The following is a 26350-nucleotide window of genomic DNA, read 5'->3' on the forward strand; positions in this document are numbered from 1 at the left end:
CTAGACAGGCTTATACAGCCCTTGTTACTGCAGCTTCACTGCTATTGTTATTTTTAGATGAGAGCTAGCTAGGGTACGTCTGCCCATGTTGCAGTCACACCTCTGACTGCAGTGTAGACATATTCTAAGGCACTTTGCATTGAAAGTCAGTGGAACTTTTGCTCCAGAATGCCTAAATTATTTCTGAAAATGGGGCTTCTAAGCATCTAAGTCATATAGATGCTTTAGAAAATTTTATTCACAGTATATTCAGAATATACCATGGAGTGTTATGGCATAAATATTTTATCAGTACTAGAATGAATTGCCCTGCATAGTGGCTTTGGCATTTATGAGTAATTCAGCCATCTTGAACACATGCCCATAAACTTTTATACACACCACTGTGCAGTCTTTGCCTTTTTTCCCCCTTCTCTCCTTCTGTGTTTCTGTGTATAAACACATAAGCTTGCGCTCTCTTACCAGTGCTCATTTGCTCTCCATTTTTAGAGGGGGATCTCCATCATTTATTCTTCTTATCGTTAGTAAACTTGCATTTTAAAAACAGTAAACCGTCCTCTAAAACTCATTTACGTTTCACTTTTTCATTCCATTCTTGCCCCACTCCCTCACTCCCTGCTCAATGTCCCAAATTATAGATTCATAGATATTTAGGTCAGAAGGGACCATCATGATCATCTAGTCTGACCTCCTGCACAATGCAGGCCACAGAATTTCACCCATCACTCCTGCAAAAAACCTCACACCTATATCTGTGCTATTGAAGTCCTCAGATCGTAGTTTAAAGACTTCAAGGAGCAGAGAATCCTCCAGCAAGTGACCCGTGCCCCGTGCTACAGAGGAAGGCGAAAAACCTCCAGGGCCTCTTCCAATCTGCCCTGGAGAAAAATTCCTTCCCAACCCCAAATATGGCGATCAGCTAAACCCTGAGCATATGCGCAAGATTCATCAGCCAGATACTACAGAAAATTCTTTCCTGGGTAACTCAGGAAATCACCTGATGTTTCCAGGGTTTGGTACCTATTTTCTACATATATTTCTTACTTTAGATATAAAGCTTCCTTACTTTAATTACTGTGCCTGAAAGTGAAATACAATAAAGGATTTGATGGAACATATAACATTTTCTCGTTTGTTACTGATTGTTGGATTAACTGCCTTTTATATTTCACAGCAGGAATACCCATTGCAAATTGCATTTCCCTTGGTGATGGTGATGATGTGCGGATGCTGAAAGTCTCTGTGTCACTTTTATTTACTTATTTCCTATATGTGTGTTTTGCCCCCAAATCTGCAGCTGTAAATGAAAATGCTGTAAAACTGAATGAGACGCTCCGAATCCAAGACAAGACCCTGGAGAAAAGCCTTCAGGCTCTGCAGAGTGATATTGATAGAATGATGAGAGAACTGAGAAGAAGAAAGTTGAATGTGCAAGAAAGGGCAGCCCAAGATGAGTTAGAGTAAGTAGAAGGGCCACAAGCTTCAACCTCCCCTGAGCCCAATAAGATGAGTCTGATTAATACGATCGTAATCCATTCCGATGGGATTTCAAAAGTGGAGGTCACTGAAACATAAGAGAAAAGGATTCTGATATTTCATATCTATTTTGTAGCCCTTGGATTCCTGAAAGTGCTAACATTTGTGTAAAATTATCCACCAGCAGAGGCATTCAGAAGGATATGTTTTTCCATATTTGAAGTATTATAGGCCAAAAGGACTTTTGCCATTGACTTCAACACAAAGTTGGGTTTTTTTAGCATTACCATAAAAAAGTTTTTCTGGAAATTGTCCAATCAGACTCTTTCTGGAGGTATTAAGTCATTCTATAAGGGAAAGGGGTTAAAAATGCTATCCTTAAAATGATGTATTTATACTTTTTAAAATTCATAGTTTTCAGGAAAAAAAACCTCTTTGAAACATTTCCATTTTGAAGGGGATTACAACTCTTATGACTACTTTGAAGTAATTAATCATGTTTACTCTTTTATCAAATGATTTTGGACAGTCACTGGTTCTGGTTGGCTAATTTTCAGGATTTTGCCCAAGGACCCAAGTGACTAGGATCTCCCCCTTCCCTGTGTTTGCCATGAAGTTCTACGTGCTAAGTAAGGAAGAAGACTGTTTTAATTGTTCCCTTTGAAGTCATCTTCTTGCTCCTATAGTCAATAGAACTTTACTTGCAGTTGTTGCTTTGCCCCCTTCTTATTTCAGTGTTTAAATTTGAATTCAGGTCTGTAATCCTATTCCTCCCAGTCCACATGAAGGGCACGTTACTGAACCTAATTCAAAAAAAAAAAATCCACCACTTTCTCACCAAAAACCCCAAAGTAAATAGCTGCACATAAAGTTTTCCTACTCTCATGATTTTATGAAGAATTTTGTGATGGTTGATATTTTTCTTAAAGCGCCACCTCCTGTAATCGTGAGACTATGTCATAATCTCAGCTTTCATTTTAAAAAGTGTCTAACCCTCTAGAGGTTGTTTGTAACAAAGAAAAAGGGAACAGAATTAATTATTTCAAACTGACTCTCGCAGCTTGTCTGAAGCTTTGCTTTGAGACAGCTTCAGATCAGGCATGTCCCCTCCATTCAAGGTAATGGACCACTTTGTGACACTTGTCACATTAATGTGGATGAGGGGATGTGGACTCAGGGTGAATTTAAAATTCCATAAGAAAACCTAATATGAACTTGTCCTTTTGTTTTACTAAATGTGTACTCTCTTCAAAGTTGTTTTCCACTTCTATTTCAAATGAATATTTCAGCTGTTATGGAATTAAAAATGATGAGATTACTGGGTGTGGTGAAGTTGAATTCTATGCCTGTTTTTTGTTTGTGTTGGTGGGAATTGCAGAAATGCGGAAGCCCTTTTGAACAAAGTGAAGAAATTATTTGGAGAGCCCACAGAGAAAAATGAGGAGCTCAAGAATGAGGTCAGGGACAAGATGGCAGATTACAAAAACAAGGTTGACGATGCTCGAGACCTGCTGAGAGAAGCCAGTAGTAAAATTAGGGAGGCCAATCGCTTATCTGCAATCAACCAAAGAAACATGACAGTGATAGAGGTTAGTGCTGATGATCAGGTACCCTTGATTTACCACCATCTTGAGGGTTAGACCAGAATCTGGAACTCTGACCCCTTTGGTTCACATGAACTTTTTACAACCAGCAGAATATATACATGCTGTGAAGAGCCCCTTCAATGAATGTTTTTTTCTCTCTTCATCATTCTTATTATTTCTTCTAAAAAGCAAATAGAACTCTAAGAAATTTCAGGTGAAGGATGCCCTGGATCCCTGTAGTGCATGTGGGGTGAAATTCATCCCAGTGCAAAGACCCACAAAAGTCCCTATGCAAAATTTAAACCCTGGGTTAAAGTTTTAGCAAGAGACCAATTACAGTCTTCACTATCCTCTATTTGCATCTTGCAGCCTTGCACTTTCACCTTTATATCCCACCTCTAGAAAGAAATGAACTGGGTGTGTAGATGTTAAAGGTTAATAAATCAAAGTATATCTTGCGTAGTTAGTAGCTGTTATAAATGATCTCCCTGGTAGCAGGGGAGTCTGCTTCTGATTTAATTTTAATTGCAAAGACTTGAAAAGCACATTATACTTTTCATTAACAAGCATTTATCCAAGATAGAAAGAGCAGAGTCAAACATAAATGAAGATAAATGTTTCAAACTCTCGTTGCTCTCGATGTGCTTTTGCCTAATATACAGTGATGAGGTTAGAGTTCCAGGACCTGAGTTTTCATCAGAGGTTTGTGCGCTTGATTGATTTACAGATAGATGCTGTATTGTAAAGAAGTTAGAAAATATCAGCTGCTCTACATTTCTCTTCCAATGGGGTTAGAGCAGAGAAGATGGGGCGATTGTCTTTTATCTAGGTTCTTATGCACTCCCTAACACAATAGATGATACAATTAATAATAATAATTAATAAAGTAATAACAATTATCTGAATGCTGTGAAGAGTCCCCTCTACCAATGGTTTTGCTTTCTTCATCATTCTGAGATTTCCATCTTTTTTCCCTTTCTCTTAATTTGTGGCCATCATTGCACTTCCCTGTTTGCCTGAATGATGCAATTTTATGGCCTGCTGTCAATCTACTCTGTGATGCTTAATGGCTCTGTACATGATGTAGCTAGTACTTTGAACTAGAGACAAACGAGTGCCATCCCTCTTGTGCAATGTATGCAGTATCCACTAGTTGGAAACAAGAAAGTCCCAAGGTTGCTTCACAAACTAATAAAGCAATGGTGTCAAAAAACCCAAACCCGACAAACTGGAAACTTTTATTAAATGTGGGATCAACAATTAAAAGCAAGAATGAAAATTAATATGGATACTTCAGGAATCTTCACAACATTTTGCTTTGGGCTAATTCACTGTCATACTTGGGGAAAATAACTATCAAAAGAAGAGAAAGGGTTGGGATTTCTGACTTTTCAAACTCATTCTACTCTAGTGCTATGGTGAGGCAGTTCTGTGGTGGGGCAATATAAAACTCAGATATTGACTATCTTTGCTACTGAGACATGCTGTATTTTTATTTTTTGCTCTAATATCTCTGAAGGTATCTGAAGTTTCATGTGGGGGGGACCCAGAAAAAAATGCAGGGGTATTGGAGTGCGTGGCCACTCCTGCTTTACCTTTGCTTAATTAATTTATTTCACTGTGTGGATTCAACCTATAGAAAAGGAAGCAAGCTGTAGAAAGTAGAAGACAAGAGGCCGAAAAAACACTAAAAGAAGGGAATGACATCTTGGATGAAGCCAGCCGTCTTGCAAATGAAATCAATTTAGCTGTGGAGGTGAGTGGTTTTGGTTTGGTTTGGTTTGGTTTTTGAGCGTAGGCACATTGAGGTAGCTAAATGGATAATTAAAGGAACACCTAATTAATCCAACCTTTATCAGTGTTGGAATATTTCAATTGGAAGCATTTGGCTTTCCATTGTTGTGTGTACAGCCTGGTTGTAAAGGATAAATTGGTATATAAACTGATCAAGGTTGACCCAATCTGATTGTATTACACACAAATGCATATATATGCATCCCTTACTTTTTACAGATGCTGTCTGCTTCTGTAAGTGTGGTATTAGGCATCTAGGTTTGAACAAAGGATTCTGGCCTTAGAATAGCAGGTGCAAGAAGTCCATAGGCAGTCCTACCCTTGGCTCTATTGTCTAGATGCACATGTACACACATAAAAAAAGTGTGGAAACACAACAAAGAAAAGAAACATACGAAATTATTACATAAGGGCCTGTGGCTGCAGACCTTGGGGTAGGTAGATCAATGGGACTTGCGTACCTATCTCACTTGAATGCTTTTGAAAATCCCACCCTAAAACTTCTATAGACATGTGTTTGGGAGGACTAGTCACAAGAAGTGATTGAATGAACAAATTCTTCAGACCATTCCAGCCAATAAAACATTAGAACAAATCATGTTACCATATATTCTTCATATGCCATACATCCTACAGAAAAATGCTTTCAGAAATATTTGAGAGTTTTAACTTTAACATCATTATTTTTGTATCAGTTTTAGGCTAGTTTAGCTATAACTTTATTTCTTTCATGCAGTTACTCCTGATTTTCACCAGTGTAAGCTAGAGAGGCCTTTAATGGAGAAAAATTAAAATAAATATATTTTAGAAACCTCTACAATAACTTGTCTATAATGCTATGATTTTACAGTTTGATACTTTAGTAATATACACTCCCTGATAATTTGCAAAATAGTTAATTTCAAAACAGCCACTGGTCCAAGAAATATTTCTGTCCTGCACCTCAAACAAATGTAATTTGGGGGAAAATTCCATATTTTTGGGGGGGGGTGGATTAGAAACTCTCTTGAGGTCATTTGTTTGGGGGAAAGTGATGGCTATTTCAAAAGTGTAGCCTTTAGTGATATGGATTAATAAGCAAAAGTGTAGGTGAGTCAGTCAAAGGTGCATGATAAATAGAATTTGTCATATGGCTTGGCAGTTTATCTCAGGGATATCACCACAGCATAGTATAAATATTTCTGCATCCATAATTTAGAAAATATCTCCCTAAGAGTGCATGTGTGTGAGTGTTGTGTATAAAGTGTGTTTTTATCTTTTCTCTTACATCATTAAGAAATAAGGAAGAACACCAAGTTCAAGACAGTCAAGTCTTCAATGGAATAGTGGCTTTTAAAATAGCCTAATTGTTCCCATGTTTCAACACTGATGTGTTTTTCCTTATTAGTTCACTGAAGTTTTATTAAATGTCCAAGCACATGTGATTATATCTCATAGAGAAACAATATGCAAAGTGCTATGCTGTTTGCATTCAGCTCTTTAAATACTCTTGTTTTGTGGCTTTCAGTATGTGGAAGACATGGGGGATAAGATACAACCGATCACTGATCAGCTGAAGGATAAAATAGACGATCTATCCCAAGATATTCAGGACAGGATGCTTCCAGAAAAGGTGTTGCAGGCTGAGAACCATGCAGCCCAGCTGAATGAATCATCTGCAATACTGGATGGGTAAGTCAGCCATTTCTTCATACTTCTAAAACACTCATAGCCTGGGGTCTAGAATTCCCTGACAGAAATAGAAGGGGATTATTTTCAGACTTTAACTTCTGTGATTATGAATATACAAGATTCCAGTGCTCTATACAGAGCCCAGTTAGGAGAGGCTAGATTCACTTCTTTGGAGGAGCATCAAAAGTCTGAGTTAGATATGGGGCTTAGGAAGATATTATACATGTCTTGGGGTATATCCAAGATAATCAAACCCAAACATTTCTGAAAATCAACCAGTAGATGGAAAGTACTAACACTTTCACAAGAAGTTCTCCTATTTAAAAAAATATTTTTTTCAATCTGATCTCTCTTGTGCCTTGTGTTGTCATTTACACAAGGGCAAAGTGGGTGCAAATTGGTGTAAGATGCTACCCCTTCTCATTTAGTGGCATTTTTTACAGTCACTTTCCCACAGTCATAAATGACACCGCAACATGCAAGGAGAAGTCTGTTTATCTTTGTGTGTTTGAAATTGGCAGCCTTTCAGTTTGTGCACTTGCTGACTCTGGGGTAAAGGAAGCAATTTAAGCATCACTTTCACAGAAAATTGAGAATACCTAAAACTTGTTCCCAAAAGCTTTGGTAGATTGTTTAGAATTCAATTGCTGAGCTCCTTCATGTCATTTGGAAAGAGTCATACAAACTGATGTGATGTGCAACAGACTGTGGAGAGGCAGATAGACACAAAATACTGTTGCCATTGAATTGAGCCCCGGTTCTGGGAAAGACTATGGACCATGTTGATTTTGTCTGAGGAACTCTGAAGAAGAGGAAAGCAGAGATGGCAGGTGGGGGGGGGGGAGGTAAAGCAACCTCTAGTTATGAGGGGGATGCTTGTCACTCCCTGCTATGCCTCCTTTCTTGTTGGTAATCATGGGGGGCAAGGCTTGTACTCTTTCCTCCTTTAATAGATTAAGCTAACTGAGGAAAAAGGCACACGTATCAGAGTGTCCAAATGGGGAGCTATTGTGAATAATTTGCTCTGCATTAGCTATTCCTATCCATTTCCTCATATAGACAAGCCCTTAATTCACCAGAGGGTAAAGAACTCGGTACCAGTCAGGAATTTCTGTGTGTCCAAAACATTTCTGTAACATCTTCCAGATGACTGTTTTAAAATCCTTTACAAGCAATCATGAGTTTAGTCTCACAATGACACTGTAAGGTAAGTAGTATTTTCACCATTTCATAGATGGAGAGTCTGAGGATATGTCTAGGCTGCAATCATTGGGTGTGATTTGCAGCTGGAAGAGACATACCCAAGTTAGCTTTAATCTAGCTAGCTCAAGTCTTAGAGCAGTGAAGTTGCTTCAGCATTGGCTGTATAAATCTGCCCAGAACCCTGCTGCTACATTTCACGGATCCAGGACCCAAGCTAGCTAGAGTAAAGCTAACTCAAGTATATCTACTCGAGCTGCAATCACACCAGTGATTGCAGTCTTAGACATACCTTGAGGAATGAAGAGGAAGAGTGACTTGCTGAAGGTATAGCGCTCAGAACACGGACCTCGTAATCCCTGGTAGCCTGCTGTAGCACAGCTGCCCACCTTTGGCCATTTTTATTTTTTCAAAGCTGCTACATGGATAAAATCACATATTTTAAAGTGTATATTTTTAAAACTCCCTCCATAGCTTACAGCTTTGGAACAAGCAATTTATCTCAGTGCCCACATCTTCTGCAGATAACTAGCAGGTCCAATTCTAGAGACTTGTGAGTAGAAGCTCTTAGCAGCTATTTCCATGCCAGTGTACAGTATCTCTGGGGAACAAGCCACACTATTACCTCAGATAAAGTATCTGATTTGATACTTGCAAAATTACCAGTTTCACATTCAATAGAGTCATATCTGAAAAGTAATCTTTAAAAACTGAAGCTTTTAATATGGTCTTATGTGTGAGATCAAGAGGGAGAGGAATTGAACAGTCTTGTGTGGGGATATCCTGTCACCTTGTATCACAGGGGTTCTCAAACTGGGGGTCGGGAGGTTATTACGTGGGGGATCACGAGCTGCCAGCCTCCACCCCAAACCCCACTTTGCCTCCAGCATTTATAATGATGTTAAATATATAAAAAAGGGGTTTTTAATTTATAAGGGGAGTCGCACTCAGAGGCTTGCTATGTGAAATGGGTCACCTGTACAAAAGTTCGAGAACCACTGTTGTATCAGGATAAAGCTATTTACCTCAGACACCTAGACACTAGACATAGCTAATTTCTATTAGCTATCTATGGTATTTATGTGGACCTCATTACCATAGTATCTATGTGCCTCACAATCTTTTTAATGTATTTAACCTCAGAACTTGGCTAACCTCACAGGGGTGGTGTGATATCAATATTACTAAGACACGGAGAGACTAACGGTGATTCTACAAAAAGAAAAGGAGTACTTGTGGCACCTTAGAGACTAACCAATTTATTTGAGCATGAGCTTTCGTGAGCTACAGCTCACTTCATCAGATGTTTACACTTAGAGCTAAAGATGTACTTTGTGACCCAAGGACACATACCTATACTAGCTCTCAACAAGCTAGCATGCTAAAAATAGCAATGTAGCCTCTGGAGGAGCTAGCCTCCCCGAGTACGTACTCAGGCAGCTGGCCCTTCACGCTGCTGCAGCTACCTGGCTATTTTTAGTGAGCTAGCATAGGTCCATCTTCTCAAGATGGAAATTACATCTCAAGCTCGAAGTGGAGCTGTACCGTGGCTTTCCCAAGATCACCCAGGAAGTCTGTGGTGGAGCAGGAAATTGAACGTGGGTTTCCTGAGTCGTAGGCTAATGCCTTAACCACTGGGCCATTCTTCCTTTCAATGTGAAATATCTCCTCAACCCACAGTACACAAAACTATTGTTGCTCCATGTGACACTAAGAAAATAAAATTTGACACTCCCTTTAAACACTTAGCACCCACACTTCGGAAACCTCAAATATGGCATTGTGCACTAGAGCCATCATTAGAAATCTGGGCTGTTTGGCTCAAAGTGCCAATCCATTTTGCTCTGTTGAGCTACAACTGCGGTTTTTAATGGTGTGCCGTACCTTTTCCACCCTAACAGAATCCTTGCTGAAGCTAAAAACCTCTCATTCAATGCCACTGTAGCTTTCAAGGCATATAGCAATATCAAGGACTATATTGATGAAGCAGAGAGACTCTCCAGGGAGGCCAAGGCCCGTGCAAATGAAGCTATGCAACTGGTAAGAAAAGTGAATAGTGTCTGTTGGAAGGGAAGCTCAGGCTGCTTCTATACCCCTGGCTCCCTGCACCCCCTTCATTCCAACTTCCATGTGCTATCATCCTACTGCTCTATCTATACCCTCTCCTACTGCAGGAGCCCCCCAGTTCTGAGATCCTATCTCCACATACTCCTAGTCTATGTCCCTCCTGATCCCATTTTCTCCTCTCTGTGCCCCCTACACTGTCCTTTTCTGGACTACTTCCTCTTTATTTTTATTCCTCTCTCATACCCTTCTGCCCATGTCTCCCCTCACCCCCCATCCCTCACTCAAGTTAGCAGCTTCTGCAACAAAGCCTCGAGACAGAAGCAGGTCAGTTTCAAGTCAATGTTCTGAAGAAATCTTTATCTTGGCAATCCCCCACAAAATAGCTCCCTAAAAATATTTAAGGGCATTTCACCACAACAAGGCCATTGAAACAAAACAGAACTGGAGATGGCGGGGCCAGTCCACCCTGCAGATGTGATGACCCACACAAACTTAGGAAGATTTTTTGGAAAGTGAATGGCAGAACGATTTTTAAACACTGGCAGCAAAAAACTGCATTTACAAACTGTATCAAGCTTCATCCCCAAGATGAGATGCAACAAGTAAAATTTCAGAGGGTTGGTTCTTTGGGAGGGTCAAGGCAACTAGAGGGATTTTAAATGGGTATTATAATGGGAAGCTAGCCCTTTAACCTCAACTATGAAGGAACTACCTCTGCTCTACAACAAACTCAGCAGAGGCAGAAAGCCAGGGATATTTTGTATTGGGAGTAATGAAGGAGTTAAAAGCTTATTTATAGAGGCAAATATGTGACCAGCTGACCTGCACTTCACAGACACCCAGGCTGAAAATACCCCTGCAGATGGCAGAAAACAGTGAAATTGGAAAATCCCTATACCAGATAAAGAAACTGCAATGATACAGATAGCTAGCAGAAATAATACAAAGCCCTGTGGATTCAGAGTTACAAGGCTAGAAATAAGGACAATGTGACCAGTCCATATTCATGAACAAGATAATAAGGTCTGGATTTTAAATCGGTGTTGGTCACATTTTTTGCAACTTTAAATATTAACTTACAGTTCAAGTAGCACTAATTACTGAATTTATCTCTTTATGGGAAAATGGAGCCTCACATATTGATATGTGCTGGGGAGCTATAAACATAGTTCCTTCTATCAGAATTACCAGTTTTAAAGCAAAGGCAAATAAAGAGTAGTGGGTTTATTTTCAGAATAAAAAACCAGAAAAATATCTCTTGTCTTTTTCTCCTTTGATGCCTCAGAGACAGTGAGGGAGACAGATGTTATGATGGTTGAACGGGAAAGAAGAGAGATGCAATAGTCAGGAAACAAAGCAGGTGATTGCTATATGGCTACAAAAGGGCATATGTCAGAGAGGCAATGAACCAGCTGATTATACTATAGAGAGAAAGAGGATAGATAATTTGAAATGGAATGAAGAAAGGATGTGGACAGTATGATATAAATAGAGACAAATGATTACCAAGTACGGAGACCAAGGCATGATTAAGACACCATTTTTAAGGGTACTCATTCTTATGGATTCAATAGATATAACCTTATTTGTTTTATGCAAGTTGTATAGAATATGGATCTAATTGATAGAAAAATAGGAATGTGGAGGGAGTAATGAGTTAATGTAAAGTAATGAGTTTAGGGGAGTTCTTCTTGCTACGTGTTTGCCATTCCTACCCTTCATAACATATAATAAAATACCTACTTCTGTATCACACAGATTCTTACATAGAAGTGTGATGAGTGGTCATTTTAGGGTTTTATTTATGTTAATGGAAAGGATGCTTTCTTTTCAAATGAAATTAACAGTGTTAAAAGCTAGAACTAAAAGAGACTAAGAAGCATTTCACTAGCAGGAAGCCTGATAGATGACTAGAAAAGATAATCCATATTTTAAAATATGACAGAAGAATTCCTCCCATTTTTTTATGATGGATTAATTCTCCCTTTTAAAAGCAAAATAAATTAATCACTGATGCAGCATCTCCAGCATTCAAGCAGCTTTCCGCAGCCCATCACTTATTGTGGGTGGTGATGGTGATTGGGTTAACTGACTGAAAAGCTGAATCATGAGAAAGGATTTGGCTTGTAGTTCAGAGTTTAGAATCAGTTTTAAAGTGGTGCTTCAAGAGATATTTTTAATGTGATCTTTTTTAAAAGTGCAGGTGCGGTCTACTAAGCAAGATCAAGGAACTAGAGCTTGTTCTATAGTACAGAGTTAGGTTGACATAAGGCAGCTTGTGTTAACCTAATTGTGTCAGTTGCTTCCGCTGACGCAAGTGCCATACTACACCGAAGACATAACTCCACCTCCACGAGAGGCGTAGGGCTTATGTCGGTGTAGTTAGGGCAACGCAGTGTAGTAGATGCTGCATTACTTCCATTGGCTGGTGGCTGTCATTCTTGTCAGTCTCACAGCTCCAGCCATGACAAGGAGGCCGTGGGGCCTGTGGTGGCCTCCAGCTACAGCCTGGCTGCCATCAGAGCTCCCTGCTCCCAACCGCACTGCTGCCTGTGCTCCCCAGTCCTGCAGACAGCCCTGCTGCCCCTGGGCTCCCTGTTCCCAAACAGGCTGCTGCCCGGACTCCTGGCTCCCCGCTCCTTGCTCAGTGGCTGCCCCCTTCTTCCGGCAGGGAGGCGAAAAGCCCAGGGGGCAGTTGGGCTCCCAGCAGGGAGCCGCGGGAAGCTGAGAGCTCTGGCTTTCAGCCCCCCACACTGCCCCTCTTCAGTTGGTGGAAGTGCTTTGGTGAGGACACGTACCACCGACGGAAGGAGGGTAGTGTGGATGTCGTTTGACAGTGCTTTTCTTTTTCTATTATCTATTTTTTAGCATATGGACTGATACAGGAAATCTAAACACAGTATCAATCCATATGTCTAAACACACAGTATCACCTGCTATTAAAACATGAAGGAGTTCACCATCACACACACTTGCCTACACACATGAACACTCATGTTGCACACAGTAAGATATTGGTAATGTCTGTGCTTTTCGTTAAGTCAATATCTTATGAACCACAAATCACCAAAATGCACACTTTGTATAAGATGTTTTGATTAGTTGACTTTTTGAATAGCATATTTCCTTTTAAACTGTTTTCAATCTGTACATCTCTATTTATCGCTGAAAAGGTCTTTGTAAATATTATCTTTAAGCTATATGGAATGCAATCAGGGTTTCTGGCAGAAATATCAGCCTGGCCTTAATTACTCAGCCCTTTATTCAACCCACATCTTGTTTTTGCATTGCAAATGCAGCCTTTCCACTTCATTCTATCAAATATAAACTGCTTTAATAGCCAGTCAAGCAAGCCCAGCAAATTGTTGTTAATAACAAAAATGATCATTAGATCTGAAGTTCTGTGCTCACAGAGTAATCATTCCCTAGCTTCCAAAGCTCAAAGGAAAAAGAACATAAAAACATAATCTGATTTGACAGGTGTATCTGCTGCCAAAACTGGCCAAACATGCCTCCTTAAGGAGCAATTCCCTTATTGCATTGGAGATCAAGTAATGATTCCTCACGGATACTCTTTTTAAGGGATTATGGGTATCATTTTTACTACATGTGCAATGAATTATATTAGCTGTTACTCTATGTTAAAAATAGATATATAAATCCCAGCTCTGCAGTTTTCATTGGTATGTTGAAATCAGCAGTTCCACGTGCACAGGGACTGCAGACTTTGGGTCTGTGAAGCCCTAAGTGAGCTTGGAAGTATGGAATACTATTGCACAATAATGTAGTCACCTGGATTTTGTTTCAGGAGAGCACTTAAGCACATGCTTTAGTCAGTCCCTATTCAGGAAAGCACTGAAGTATGTGTTTCAGTCCTATATGATAACAAGGAGCCTGAAGCTGGTAGCTGTGCGTATATCGAGTACAGCACCTTAAGCAGTAAAACGCTGTCTTACAGAGAACCGCATTGTGAGCGTGTATTGAATTTCCAAAGAATTCAGGGCTTCTGCCAAGATTTTGATATGGTTAGGCAAATGTATGGGCTCTAATGTATAAGAGAAGTGGGAGAAATCTAAAAGTGTTCAAAAATATGACCTCTGGGCTTTATCGGAATATAAATATTAAATAATAACAGTGTCATTTAATTGGCACGTAATTAATTTTTAAGTACATGTATCTGCCCTGGAAAATGAAAAGTAGCTACTTCTTAATTACATACTAGTTACAAGGCTATGACCCATGACTAATATAAAATGTTATCTGGCTGTCAAGAGTATTCTCAAAGAAATGCAGTCTGTGTTATGGAGTGACCGGAGTTCATTCTCTCAAACTGAACAGTAAATGATTCAGATTCTAGAGCATTTCCTAGCAAGTTAAAATACTAATTTAATTTAGAAAAACAGTTCTTCCTATATCAACCTTGAACTGTAGGTACAGCTTTGTGTGATTCTCAAATAATGAGATTTTTAAATAGTATTTAGTAGTTAAGAATTTCAGATTTAGCTACACCTTACCCTTTTGTCCCCCTCCTAAGCCTATTTTCATTCATTTCACCTTGACTGACTTGGTTTGATTCAGGAAATACAATTGCTATGAGAACATCTCTTTGGTCTATGTTACAGTCTGTGTTGTGAGATCTAGTCTATTTATTAAATGTTTCATAGCTGTTGTTAAGGAGAAGTATCGAACTGTATTATGTTATTGTGTTCTTAGTTGCAGGAAGAAATCCAGACTGAAAAAAATCTGCTTACATAGATTTGAAAAAAATCCACTTACATAGATTTGAAAAAAATCCACTCCCAGATTCTATTCTGCTTTCACTACGTTCAGAAACAATTTCTCTTTCTGTTTCTTTTGTTAACTTCATCATTGACATTCCAAGGGAGCCCTGGTTTCTTGTAAAAATAAAAGTAAATTAATAAATGTAAAGTATTTTATTAATCTCTGTTGGAGAACCAGTGTAATGGCAGCAGCATATAATTCAGAGTACATTGATGACCGCTTAAAATTTCAACGATTCTTGAGCTAGCTCTTCCTCCTATACTTTTTATTACTTTAAACTTGCCCTGAACCAGCTTAAAAATACTTTTCTGTAAATGACACTGCTTGTTGGTCTGCAGGCATCTGGTCCTCAAGGATCATTGAAGGATAGTGCCAAGAACTCGCTTCAGAAAAGCTTCAGGGTTCTTAATGAGGCCAAGAAGTTAGAAAGTGATGTTAAAGGTATGTGTACTCTATATGACATTAATTTCTGTTGATAAACTACTAAGATTGAGTATGTTCCTAGTGCAAGGAAGACACATCAGTGGGAAATTGAAAAAAAAGCTCAGCCAGGGGACACTGTGACCTAAATGCAGAGCCTTAGACCACTAAGTTATCCTGATAGCAGGAAATGAGTATAATTTGTAACCTTATGACTATTTATTTAAGACTAGCTTCAAATTCTGACTGTGGGCCCATGCAAAGTATTAATGCAGTAATATGTGCCTACATGGGCAACCTGGGTGTTCGGTCCAGTGGGGCTACTTGCTCCCTGATGCTGGTGGGCAGATAAGGGTAATGGTAGAGCCTTAGCTTCACCATTGATTCACTGGCTACAGTAGGTGAGCCAGCATTATAGGTGGTGGGTAGTAATTTACGGCTGTTACAGGTCAGCAGTAAATTACTACCCCACCACCTAGGAGTAAGGATGAAGCAATATAGGCTTTGCAATGAGGAGCTATGCCTCTGAGTCACAATGTCTCCCTGAACTACTCATGGCTTGGTGTTAGAGCTGGAAAGAGAATTGAGGGTTTTTCCATTAAAAATTTCAATTGGGGGGGGGGAGTTTTCATCAAAATTTTCATAGGAAAATGCTAACTTTTCTTTAAAAAATTACGTTTCACTTTTCAATAACCGAAAACCGTAAACATTAAGCCCCAAAACGACAGATTTGGGGCTAACAACTCTCAAAAATCAAACCAATTTCAGCTTTTAGCCAAAAAATTTTTGCTGTTTAGTTTTCAGTATTCCAATGAAAAAATCAAACATTTTTGAGGAAATGAGACACTTTCAGTGAAAATTTTCATTGAATCAAATGCAATTTTCAATTGCAAAGAATTTTCGATAAAATATATTGACCAGCCGTAGTTGGTGCAGCTCATGCATTATTTCTTTCTGAGGGCTTGGCTTAAAGTCAGAATCTAGCCCTTAACATACGTGCATTACCTTAATATATAGTAGAGCAGGTCAAATCGTATTTATATAGAATGTATTCAAATGTTTTCCTATCAATTACTGAATGTATTTTTGGTGAATATATTTGTCCTTATTTGACCAGTTCTAGCATCTTGCAGCCAGTAGTAGCCTACTTCCAGAGCTTTTTATCCAGACAAATCCTAAACTGTTTTATAAACTTCTTAAAGAGTATACAAAATCACTTATTGTAATCACTAATGAAAGCCATCTCTGGATGGAGTTGAATATAGCATCTGTTCAATAGCTGTCAACAACCCTCCATAACAACTTAGGACAGGAAGTGAAGAATAACTTATTTGAATGAAACTGAAGGGGAAATATTTGGTAAGCAGAATACAATTACCCACTTTGAATTTGGCCAGTATTCTGAGGTTCCCACCTCTGCGCTTGTGGAAAATGCTAGGGGTTTTTAATGATCACAAGTGGTCTCAACTGCCATTTTATGTCAGCCAGAGAAAAACGTCTCCAGAACTATAGTATTTTGGGTCAATGGTTTAATAAAAACTTGGAAAGAAGAGTGTCACCTACCGAATCAGCCTTTGAAGGCCTTCTATCCAAGTACTAACCAAGTTTAGTTTATGATTATGAGATATGATATCAAGTCCAGGGTGGTAACTTCGTGGCTTATTTCAAATTAGGATCCAGTAAATTTTACATGCATTCCTTTGTTATAGTTTGAAATGTCATCCTGGATCTTTTGGAAAAAAGCTATGTGCAATGATCATAGCATCTCTTGAATTTTGAGTAATAATCATGACATAGTCAGATCAAGCTTAACTGGCTGAAATTATCATAGCAAGCTAGAGACACCTGGAAATAACCATGAAGACAGGAATGTTACGGTCCTTGGAAGCCTGTGAGAAGAAACAGATATGGGGCCTGCAAGGAAATAAAAAAGATGGCACCCTGGAAACAGAGAGACTGACATGATTTTTCTTGCTGACAAATTGCAAGCTCATCATAGTTTCTGAAAATCAAGATGATTTCTTTGCTTTATGCATCATCACTAGAAAATCACCAACAATAAGATTCTGGAATCAGGTCATAGCTGGTTATTTCCTTGATGGTGCCTAAAGCCATCTGTAGTGCTAACATAAGTTATAAATTGTTTGTGTTAGAAACATAAACAAATTTTGTTCAGAAAATGATTGGGTCCAGTCCTTGGGTCCTTTTCCTGCAAAACCCCCATTGACCTCATGCAAGTTGTAGTACAAAAGCATAAGATCTATGGGATCAAACCCAGAGGAGGTAGATCTTAGTGTGTCTTTTTTGGCTTTTTGCACTTAAACATATTTTGGCAGCCTAGGAATTCAACCAACAGAACATATTTAACATGCAGTAAGTAGTTGATAGGTTTAAAGAGGTCATTTATTATGTTTTATGATCATATTCTCTTTGGGAATTACAAATATTTTATCACAGTCTAAAAGTGCAGGAGATGTGAAAATGTGTAGCACTGTTAGCTTGTAAAGCTGGATGTACATTTTAGTTGCGCATTCCATAAAATTCTATTGTGTGTCTTGACTGCAAGATTTAGTAAAGATATAGGGCATTATTATGAATTTTGGGAGCAGCCCACAGTAACATGTGGTGCAGATCCACAAAGCCGTTGGAGGGTGGGGAGCAGGAAGTAGTCAGGTGAGGGAGGAAGGATGCGTATCTCTCTAAACTTCAATAGTACACCCCTTTCTGGGGTACAGCTTATTCCATCAGGCACAGTTGGCCTGTTTCACTGACCAGTGTATATGGGACAGCAGAGATCTGGCTCTATCTCCTCCCCATCCACTTTGATGACCACATTTATTTTGAATACACAGTGCCACAAACAGTGGAACATGGTCCATAACGATGATTGATCTGTTATGACTTTTATGATATGGGATTCTATGAACAGAGAATTAAAGGAGGGTAATAAAATTAATGCTATGGGTTTATGGAAAATAGATCCTGTCAAACTAACTTGATACCTTTTTTTGATGAGATTACAAGTTTGGTTATTAAAGGTAATAGTTTGATGTAATATATGTAGACTTTAGTAAGGTGTTTGACTTGGTGCCACATGACATTTTGATTAAAAAACTAGAACAATCTTAAATTAGCATGGCACACATTAAATGGATTAAAAGCTGATTACCTGATAGGTCTCAAAATAAAATTGTAAATGGGGAGTCATGATCGAATGGGTGTGTTTCTAATGGTGTTCCACAGGGATTGGTACTTGACCCTATGCTGTTTAACATTTTTATTAATGACTTGGAAGAAAACTTAAAACCATCACTGGTAAAGTTTGCAGATGACACAAAAATTGGGAGAGTGGTAAAGAATGAAGAGGGCAGGTCACTGATACAAAGCAGTCCCGATTCCTTAGCAAGCTGGGTGCAAGCAAACACTATGTGTTTTAATATGGCCAAATGTAAACATCTAGGAACAAGGAATATAGACTATACTGACACAGTGGAGGACTCTACCCTGGGAAGCAGTGACTCTGAAAAATATTTGGGGATCATCATGGATAATCAACTGAACAAGAGCTCCCAGTGCTATGCTGTGGACAAAAGAGCAAATGAGATCCTTAGATGCATAAACAAGGGAATCTAGAAGACGTTATTTTACCTCGGTATTTGGTATTGGAGTGAACACTGCTGGAGCACTGTGTCCGGTTCTGGTGTCCACAATTCAAGAAGGATGTTGACAAATTGGAGAGAGGAGCCATAAAATGATTAAAGGATTATAAAACATGCCTTATAGTGGTAGACTCAAGGAGCTCAATCTATTTAGCTTAACAAAGAGAAGGTTAAGGGGTGACTTGATTACAGTCTAAATACCTACATGGGGAACAATGGGCTCTTCAGTGTAGCATCACATTGGCATATTATGATCCAATGGATGGAAGTTGAGGCTATACTAATTCAGATTGGAAATAAGACTAATTTTTAATTATGAGAGTAATTAACCACTGGAACAGTTTACCAAGGGTCCTGGTGGATTCTCCATCTCTGACAATTTTGAACTCAAGATTGGATGTTTTTCTAAAAGATCTGCTCTGGAGTAATGATTTGCGGGAGATTCTATAGTCTGTGTTACACAGGAGGTCAGAGTAGATGATTAGAATGGTCCCTTCTGGCCTTGGAATCTATGTATACCTGAAGAAGTTACACAGCTATATTGGAACAGTCATTTGTTATGGACACTTCTCCACAGTGCAAGATGTCTTGTGTTCAAAGTAAAAAGTGAGGACAGAATTTTGCTCAGATATGAGTGAATTCCATATGCAGATATAAGCATATAACTTGGCCTGGAAAAAGCATAGTACAATATAAATTATATATTTAGAGGCTGTTTTAAAATACACTCCAATCAAAGTTTCATTCCTATCAAAACTCACAGAAGTGAAAGTGCAAATAGTGTAAAGTATTTGCAAGACAATTTCAATCCAAGCAGAAAGGGACATTTATAAATTCACAAACTAGGTTCTCATCTACACTCACGCAACCCTACTGAAACTGATGGGTTTTCATTAGGATTCTTTAATAATGATTTATATTAAAATTGCTTTGTAGAGGCATAAAACAAAGTTTCATTGCATGGATTCTGAACATAATTAAATATGGTCTCAAATTCCACCTGCCCTGCAGAAATCAATTAATATTTGTGCCCTGAATGCGGATACAGCAGAGTAAGAGCAGTGAACAAATTTCCCACCTCCCCCTACTTTTACATCAAAATAATGTTACTGGTATGAACATAATCCCTCCTGTATGTGTTGGCATTTCTGGGATGGGAAGTGAGAGCTGAGATTAAAAATAATAGAATGCAACCTACTTAGGATACTTACAAAGTTGCCTTCTTCAGAATCCCTACTGGAAATACAGAAGTGAAAGATGGATAATGGGCACTCTATAAAGAGCTGGTAGACAGAAGTGTTCATTAGTTTAGAATTTCTCTCTCTGCACTACAGGTAGTACATTAGTTAAAGTAATGAAAACCCGTAAACCACTCAAATAATCTATCCTCCAGGAAGCCAGGCCTAAGGTATGACAGAGATTGGAATGTTTTCTTGCTACATTATGACATTCTCATGATTTGTGGCCAATTACACTAGTTATAAAATGGCTGTTAATCAGAAAAATGCCATATATTACTTCCAAAAATTGCTGAAATAGTCCTTACAGAGAAAAACTTCTGACAGCAGCTATTACAATGTAGGTTTAGTCATTTCTCTCTCTGTGGGACTGAGAGTGAGAAGGAATAAACTTGCGGGGAGAAGTAGATTCTATTTGTAGTGATTTGCCTACGTGTAGAGTTTCAAGAATTTGGCTGTGAGGGAGTGAATGCAGCTGCCTGCCAGCTTTTCTCTCTGTCTGTCTGTACCTTGACAGATTCTCAGCTTGCCAGGAGCAATTTATCTTGCTTATAATTTTGAATTTACATTTTTAAAAATATGGTTGCTCCTGTGCAGATTTGAGATTAAATATGGAGTTTTGTCTGAACAGATCAATGAAAAGTGAAGTAAGATTGTGTACAAGCTCCCTTTGAGCTGGAGACGTAAAGTCAGGTGGCTTCTGAAATCCAGCTCATATCATTTTCTTTAGTTTAAGAATTGATAGCTTGTGGAGACTCTACCCCTCTGACAACAGGTGAACATTTTTAGTGAAAACATTTCACTTCTGACAAGTACAGGTAAATCTTATGCAGGGATTTTGTCCTCACCTGAAGTGGATTTTAGCTGATCTAGTGTGTTGTAATCACTAAATGGTTACACATAGTAGAGCTCCTGTATTAATTTTGGTAACCAACATACTCTTCAATACAAAATTTACAATCAATAATAAATATACAATTTTTTAAGTAAAGATTGACCAACATAGGCTGCATCTCCCTCATTACATCTCTATTTCTTCTGCTTATTCCTGTCTACTGTCTTGCATATTCTGTAGCTAAAGCATTAACTTGGGACTCATAATCCTCTTTATAGGATAAGACAGTGGGGAGCAAGAATTCTATTTGCAAAGGAGCAAAACAAATGTAGCAGAAGAAGCAAGATATACACATAATTTCACCAGCTAATTTGGACAGCACCCTGCCAACAACGTCTACTGTGCATGCAGTTTCTATGGTTTTAAAACTACTCTTTAAAAATAATCTAATGAAGCTTCCTTTCCCATTCTTTGGTGTCACATTTAACTATGTGTTCTTTGTGATGGCATCTTAGACAATTTCCCATGAGAACATGCATTCCATGTTACTATAAGAAAACTATATATGTTAGCAGTCAAGTAAAGGTATTTTAATGGTGCCGTGTCATCAGCAATTACTCAGTGCCCCCAATATATAAAATCTGCAGAGACCTAAACTATTCCTTAGATATATAAATAGATAAATCATCCTCCATTTATATGTAGCTCCTTAATCACCTACAATACTCAGGCATATGTGGTGCCAGATTAAAATGTGGGGAAATGGTTTTGCTCTTATGACTTCTTTAAGTTTGTTTCTTTTTCTGCTGAGTAGACAATGCTTTATCCCTTATTGCTATGCCACAGAAACATAAAATTGATTTGGCCATCTTAATCCAGGTCACAGGAACAGGTGTCCACTGCACAAAACACAATCGCAGCCAGCACTAATTGGCATTCTTGTGCAACCCCCTCACAGAGGCTAAGAACTGAATGGGTATACAGGGATCAATCCTGCAAGGCATTCAGCCAACTCAGTTTCAGTGGGAGTTGAAGGTGCTCAGCATCTTACAGGAATGAACCCATTAACTCCTCCCAGGCCAGAGGTAAAGCATGTTAGCTGAGCAATGTGGGCAAACTTGTATTGCAGATGCTCATGTTGTACCTATTCTCGAGCTACCTGATGGATTTTGGTCTCCAGCATCTTTCAATATTAAATATTTAAAGGAGAGGAAAAAATTCCATGTTAAATGAAGCCAGTGCATGTCATGATTAATATACAACATACCTGCTCAATACTTAATAAAAAGTACTGTCTGAATTATAGATTTACAACAGGTTACTTCCCAATATGGCCTTTAAGAACTTTATTACTTAGCAACACTGTTAAGAGGACTTCTCATGAACAGTGGTTTTAGGAGCTCCTCCCCTTCCCTCCCTTTCAGCAAGGGACACCCTTAGGGCATTTATTTATGGCTTTATTCTTCTAATACTAAGAAAACAATTAAAAATGCATTTGATAAGTTAAAAGGAAAAAAATATTAAACAGATGGAGTTTGAATATTCAAATTTAGGAGTTCTGGAGAGACTGAACTTATTAAAATCCATAAAAATTAGTTTGATGCTATAGTGACAAAACTGGAAACAGAGGTCTGGAAACATGATGCTTCAGAAATATAGGAGGGGAATAATTAGCATAATTTCTGGATCTGGCAGGCTAAAGAGGAGGAAAGGAGACAATTTAAGAGCACACAGCAAAATTACTAGAAACACCACCTGAAATGAATAAACTATGTCAGAATTATTTTAAAATGTATACACACTAATATTCCAAAAAGGGACCAGAGACATTGGGGAAATAGGCAAATTTAGAAAATTAAATGGATCTAATTAAAACTGTTTGGAAGCTGATCTTAGTAGACAAGAAATTAGCTCTGCTACAGTCTCTGATCATTTGGGGTAGATTCAGATGCCTTCACTCTTGTCCAGTAGAACCTTACTAGTAGCCCCATTGACTTGACTGTTCAATGAGATTGGAGAGTTTCAGAACCTGGTGCTTAAAAATACAAGGCACCTGGGCATCCAGGGCTAACCTTTGTAATACAAACAAGATCTTTCCTGGGGCTTACTGCAGCCTCAACTCACCTCACTTTCTCCCACAGGTTGCCCAAACAGGGAGGCTACCTCCTGTTCTATGTGGGGCACTTCCCAAGAGTGAAGCCTTAGCTCCACCCAGCTCAAAGTATTCCCCACCCTCCTACCTTAAATAAGAGAAGCATATTCTTCCCTGGTTGACATTTCAGACAGTCTTGGAGTCCAAAATGTATCTCCCACTTACATGCCCCCCAAACATTGCCCCTCCCACAACAGCAGAAGAGGTATAGGTGGGGGCCTCTAGTGCACAAGGGCTTGATCCTGCAATGTGCTGAGTGCCCCCAACTTGAAGGTACTTTGCACTTGGCAGGATCAGGTCCTACCTGGGTAGTTAAATGGAGCCATAGATTTACTTGGACCAGCTCCCCATCTTCTCCTAATTCGAGGCCAGCTCCTAATCCCTTTCTTTTTCATCCTTCATCAGGATGACTGTTCATGCTCCAGTGTCTGCTGTCCCTCAGCCCTCTTCCTTTTCTACCTGTGACTGTTTCTCTCTTTCTGCCTTTTGTTGCAGAGGTTGTGTGGATGCATGCGCTCTTTTGCTCTCTTTTCTACCCATTTTTTAAAAATACAACTTTTTTAAAAGTGCATTCTACTAAAAAAGAGCCTCACTTTATAAGGCCAGTGTTAATACTGTTCTAATAAATCACCTGGAAAGGGACAAAACCCTAAATACATATCTGTTAACTCATTACAATAATTGATCAATCAATCAAAGAGACAGCTATTGTGCTGCCAGTAGAGCACATGGGGTTCAAGCACAGAGTATAGAGTCTATCCAGAGATATTCAGAGTACCATAGGAAGACTGTACACTTTGCCAGTTAATTAAGAAAGCAGGAAAATAAGAATTTTTTGACACACAAAATCATTTGATTCCCTGATAGTAAGTGATTGGCTAGTTTTGAGGGTTACAAAAAATCTTCAAGCCTTTTCATAATCTACGAAAATGCATATCTTGGTTTTATAGGTAATGTACAATTTTCTTAGATTTTATTTTTAAAAAATAACAATTTGTCTTCCTATCTGCATACATCCATCTTTGATAGATTTTAATCTTTTATAATCTATTGACTGGTTTCTCTCAAGCCACATCCAAGAAAGTTAATACCCATCAGTCCTGAGAAAAACAAATATGCTTGCTTTTTTAAAAAAGAGCTTTGAAATTCTGTAATAGTCATTGAGAAAATTAAAATTAGTTAACAAAGTTCTTCAGATCCTCTTGTCATACTATATAGTTCTGTATAGCAGCTCACACAGAGGGGTCCCAAGCTGTTCCAAGCCAGTATGTCTTATTGTAACACAAACTATATTAATAATAATAGTTTCAGGCCAGTGTGAGACAGAGACAACTGAGACACTCTTTGCATAGATAATGTAGAGTCAAATTGCTCACACAGTAATTCTTCTAATAGTTTGGTAAAGTGGACAGTACATTGAAACTATTTAATTCAATCTTGAACCTTAGGTAGGCAGTATGAGATTTTTTTCGGTCTGTGCCACAAATGTCTCAAGTCTCTCCGATAATTTAACTCACACTGGGAGCTCTTTTGACCCTTAGTCAGCCTATAATCAGGGGACCAGAAAGGTGACTTTGATCTAGTCTGGCAGACACCACAGACATCTGTTCGGATAAGTATTCAAACTTCTAATGTGTTTAATTTCACTGAACTCGTACACTTTTGAAGGTCACAGTTAGAGTTTATACCCCATCCCCTTTTCTACAAATTATTCTCCATCTTCTGCTATCAGTTCAATCAGTTATTCTGATTCATGGAGTGCATTGGAGCCAAGAAATTCCCACCTTTCTGTTCCTCAACTCCAAAGAGCTCCATAATAATGGGAATAAGTGATTAAAAATGTCCCCCCAAATAGGTGTTTTCAGACATAACTAGCATTTTCCCCCCAAACTGTATGCTGGACTTTTTGAAATAAAGATTTTTAAATACCTTCAGTTGGAGCCTCTTTCTGAAGAGTCTGAAAAATCATTTTTATGTAGCATGTTGTTCCAGCAAAAATATCACTGTTATGCAAAACAGTTTGTGAAGAATATCGACTTATCTGTGAAGGATAATGTCAGTTTCATCTTTCATGTACTGATTATCACATTGCTGATCCTCTGGTTTGTACTAGTTTTTCACTTTAAACAAATTTTGATATATGCTTTTAGCTACAAACAAGTTTCCCTCCAAAAAATCAATCTGCATATTTCATGATAACTTTTTCTTGATGTAGCCTCCTAATAATGATCATGATGCCGCTAATATGGTTTCATGCCCTTTCTCTGGACATTGTATCAGCAGTTGTTGCCTTACTTTGAAAAAGTCCAGCAAGAATTGGGAAATAGCATGCTTATGGTGATAGTACACTACCCTGATTGTATTGTTTTGTCACACAAAATGGATGAACCATTGGCCTAGGGCAGACACCTGAAGAAGAACTTGTGAGGTTACCATAGAAAAGTTTAATGTTGCCTATCTTTAAAGCACAGGTCTGGTAGTTTGGCTTCTTGGGTCCTCTGCCCGGTTTGCCATTGACTCACTGGGTGGCCTTGGGTAAATCAGTTAACCTCTGTCTGTCTTATTTTGTACTTACAGGAGTGTTGAGTACATAAAAGCACTTTGAGAGCCTTAATAAAATCCCTCTATAAGCACCAAGTATCACCATACAATAGTCTAAGGAAATCAAGCACTTAGATACAAAAGAAATAGGTGCCTTAAATATAGAAGATAGCATTAGTAAACTCTGGAACTGAGTGTTACATATGTTCATTGCAGTAACTTAGTAAATTAATTAAATATATGTATATTGATGACAAATGGGTTGTTCATGGTCTGTTCTATTACAGTACATACCAAATGAATGTGTAAATGTAACCCATGCCTGCTTGGTGTGGCACTCTGTCCCCATCTAATGGCACCTAGGCGAGGGGTTGCCAACCTGTGGCTCTGGAGTTAATATGCGGCTCCTTGCCTAGGCACTGACTCCGGGGCTGGAGCTATAGATGCTAACTTTCCAATGTGCTGGGGGCTGCTCACTGCTCAACCCCCTGCTCTGCCCCAGGCCCTGCCCCCTCCCCTGTGCCTGCCGTGCCCTTGCTCTCCCCCCTCCCCACCAGAGCCTCCTACACACCATGTAACAGCTGATCGCGGCGGGTGGGAAGCATGGAGAGAGAGCGGGAGGCACCCATTGGTGGGGTTGCCAGCGGGCAGGAGGTGCTGCAGGTTGGAGTGGTGGGAGCTGATGGGGGGCTGCTGAAATATTAGTGTGGCTCTTTGGCAATGTACACTGCTAAATTTCTGTCTCCTTCTCAGGCTCGGGTTGGCCGCCCCAACCTAGACCATGTACAGATTGATGAGTCTGCTACAGGCTTGGCTAAGAGCTGGATGGCTTTTAGCTCATGCAGTAGAGACTCATACACTAAACTTCAGAGGTCTAGGGTTTGATCCTGCCTGCTGATGACCAGGGTCTGTCTGTGTTACATAAACAC

The 26350-nt window shown here is 39.0% G+C and overlaps 1 protein-coding gene across 3 annotated transcripts in view; it reads left to right on the plus strand.

Moving 5' to 3' along the window:
* Window positions 1-26350, plus strand: part of LAMA2 (laminin subunit alpha 2) — a 455577-nt gene that overhangs the window by 369207 nt on the left and 60020 nt on the right. For all 3 annotated transcript variants that reach the window (XM_073337269.1, XM_073337270.1, XM_073337271.1), the window contains exons 36-41: window positions 1298-1460; window positions 2855-3065; window positions 4702-4818; window positions 6364-6527; window positions 9629-9767; window positions 14915-15017. In XM_073337269.1, coding sequence (XP_073193370.1) covers window positions 1298-1460; window positions 2855-3065; window positions 4702-4818; window positions 6364-6527; window positions 9629-9767; window positions 14915-15017 — 897 coding nt within the window. The remainder of the gene's footprint in view (window positions 1-1297; window positions 1461-2854; window positions 3066-4701; window positions 4819-6363; window positions 6528-9628; window positions 9768-14914; window positions 15018-26350) is intronic.

Source organism: Lepidochelys kempii, chromosome 3 (genome assembly GCF_965140265.1).
Source record: "Lepidochelys kempii isolate rLepKem1 chromosome 3, rLepKem1.hap2, whole genome shotgun sequence".
In the NCBI taxonomy this organism is placed as follows: domain Eukaryota; kingdom Metazoa; phylum Chordata; order Testudines; family Cheloniidae; genus Lepidochelys; species Lepidochelys kempii.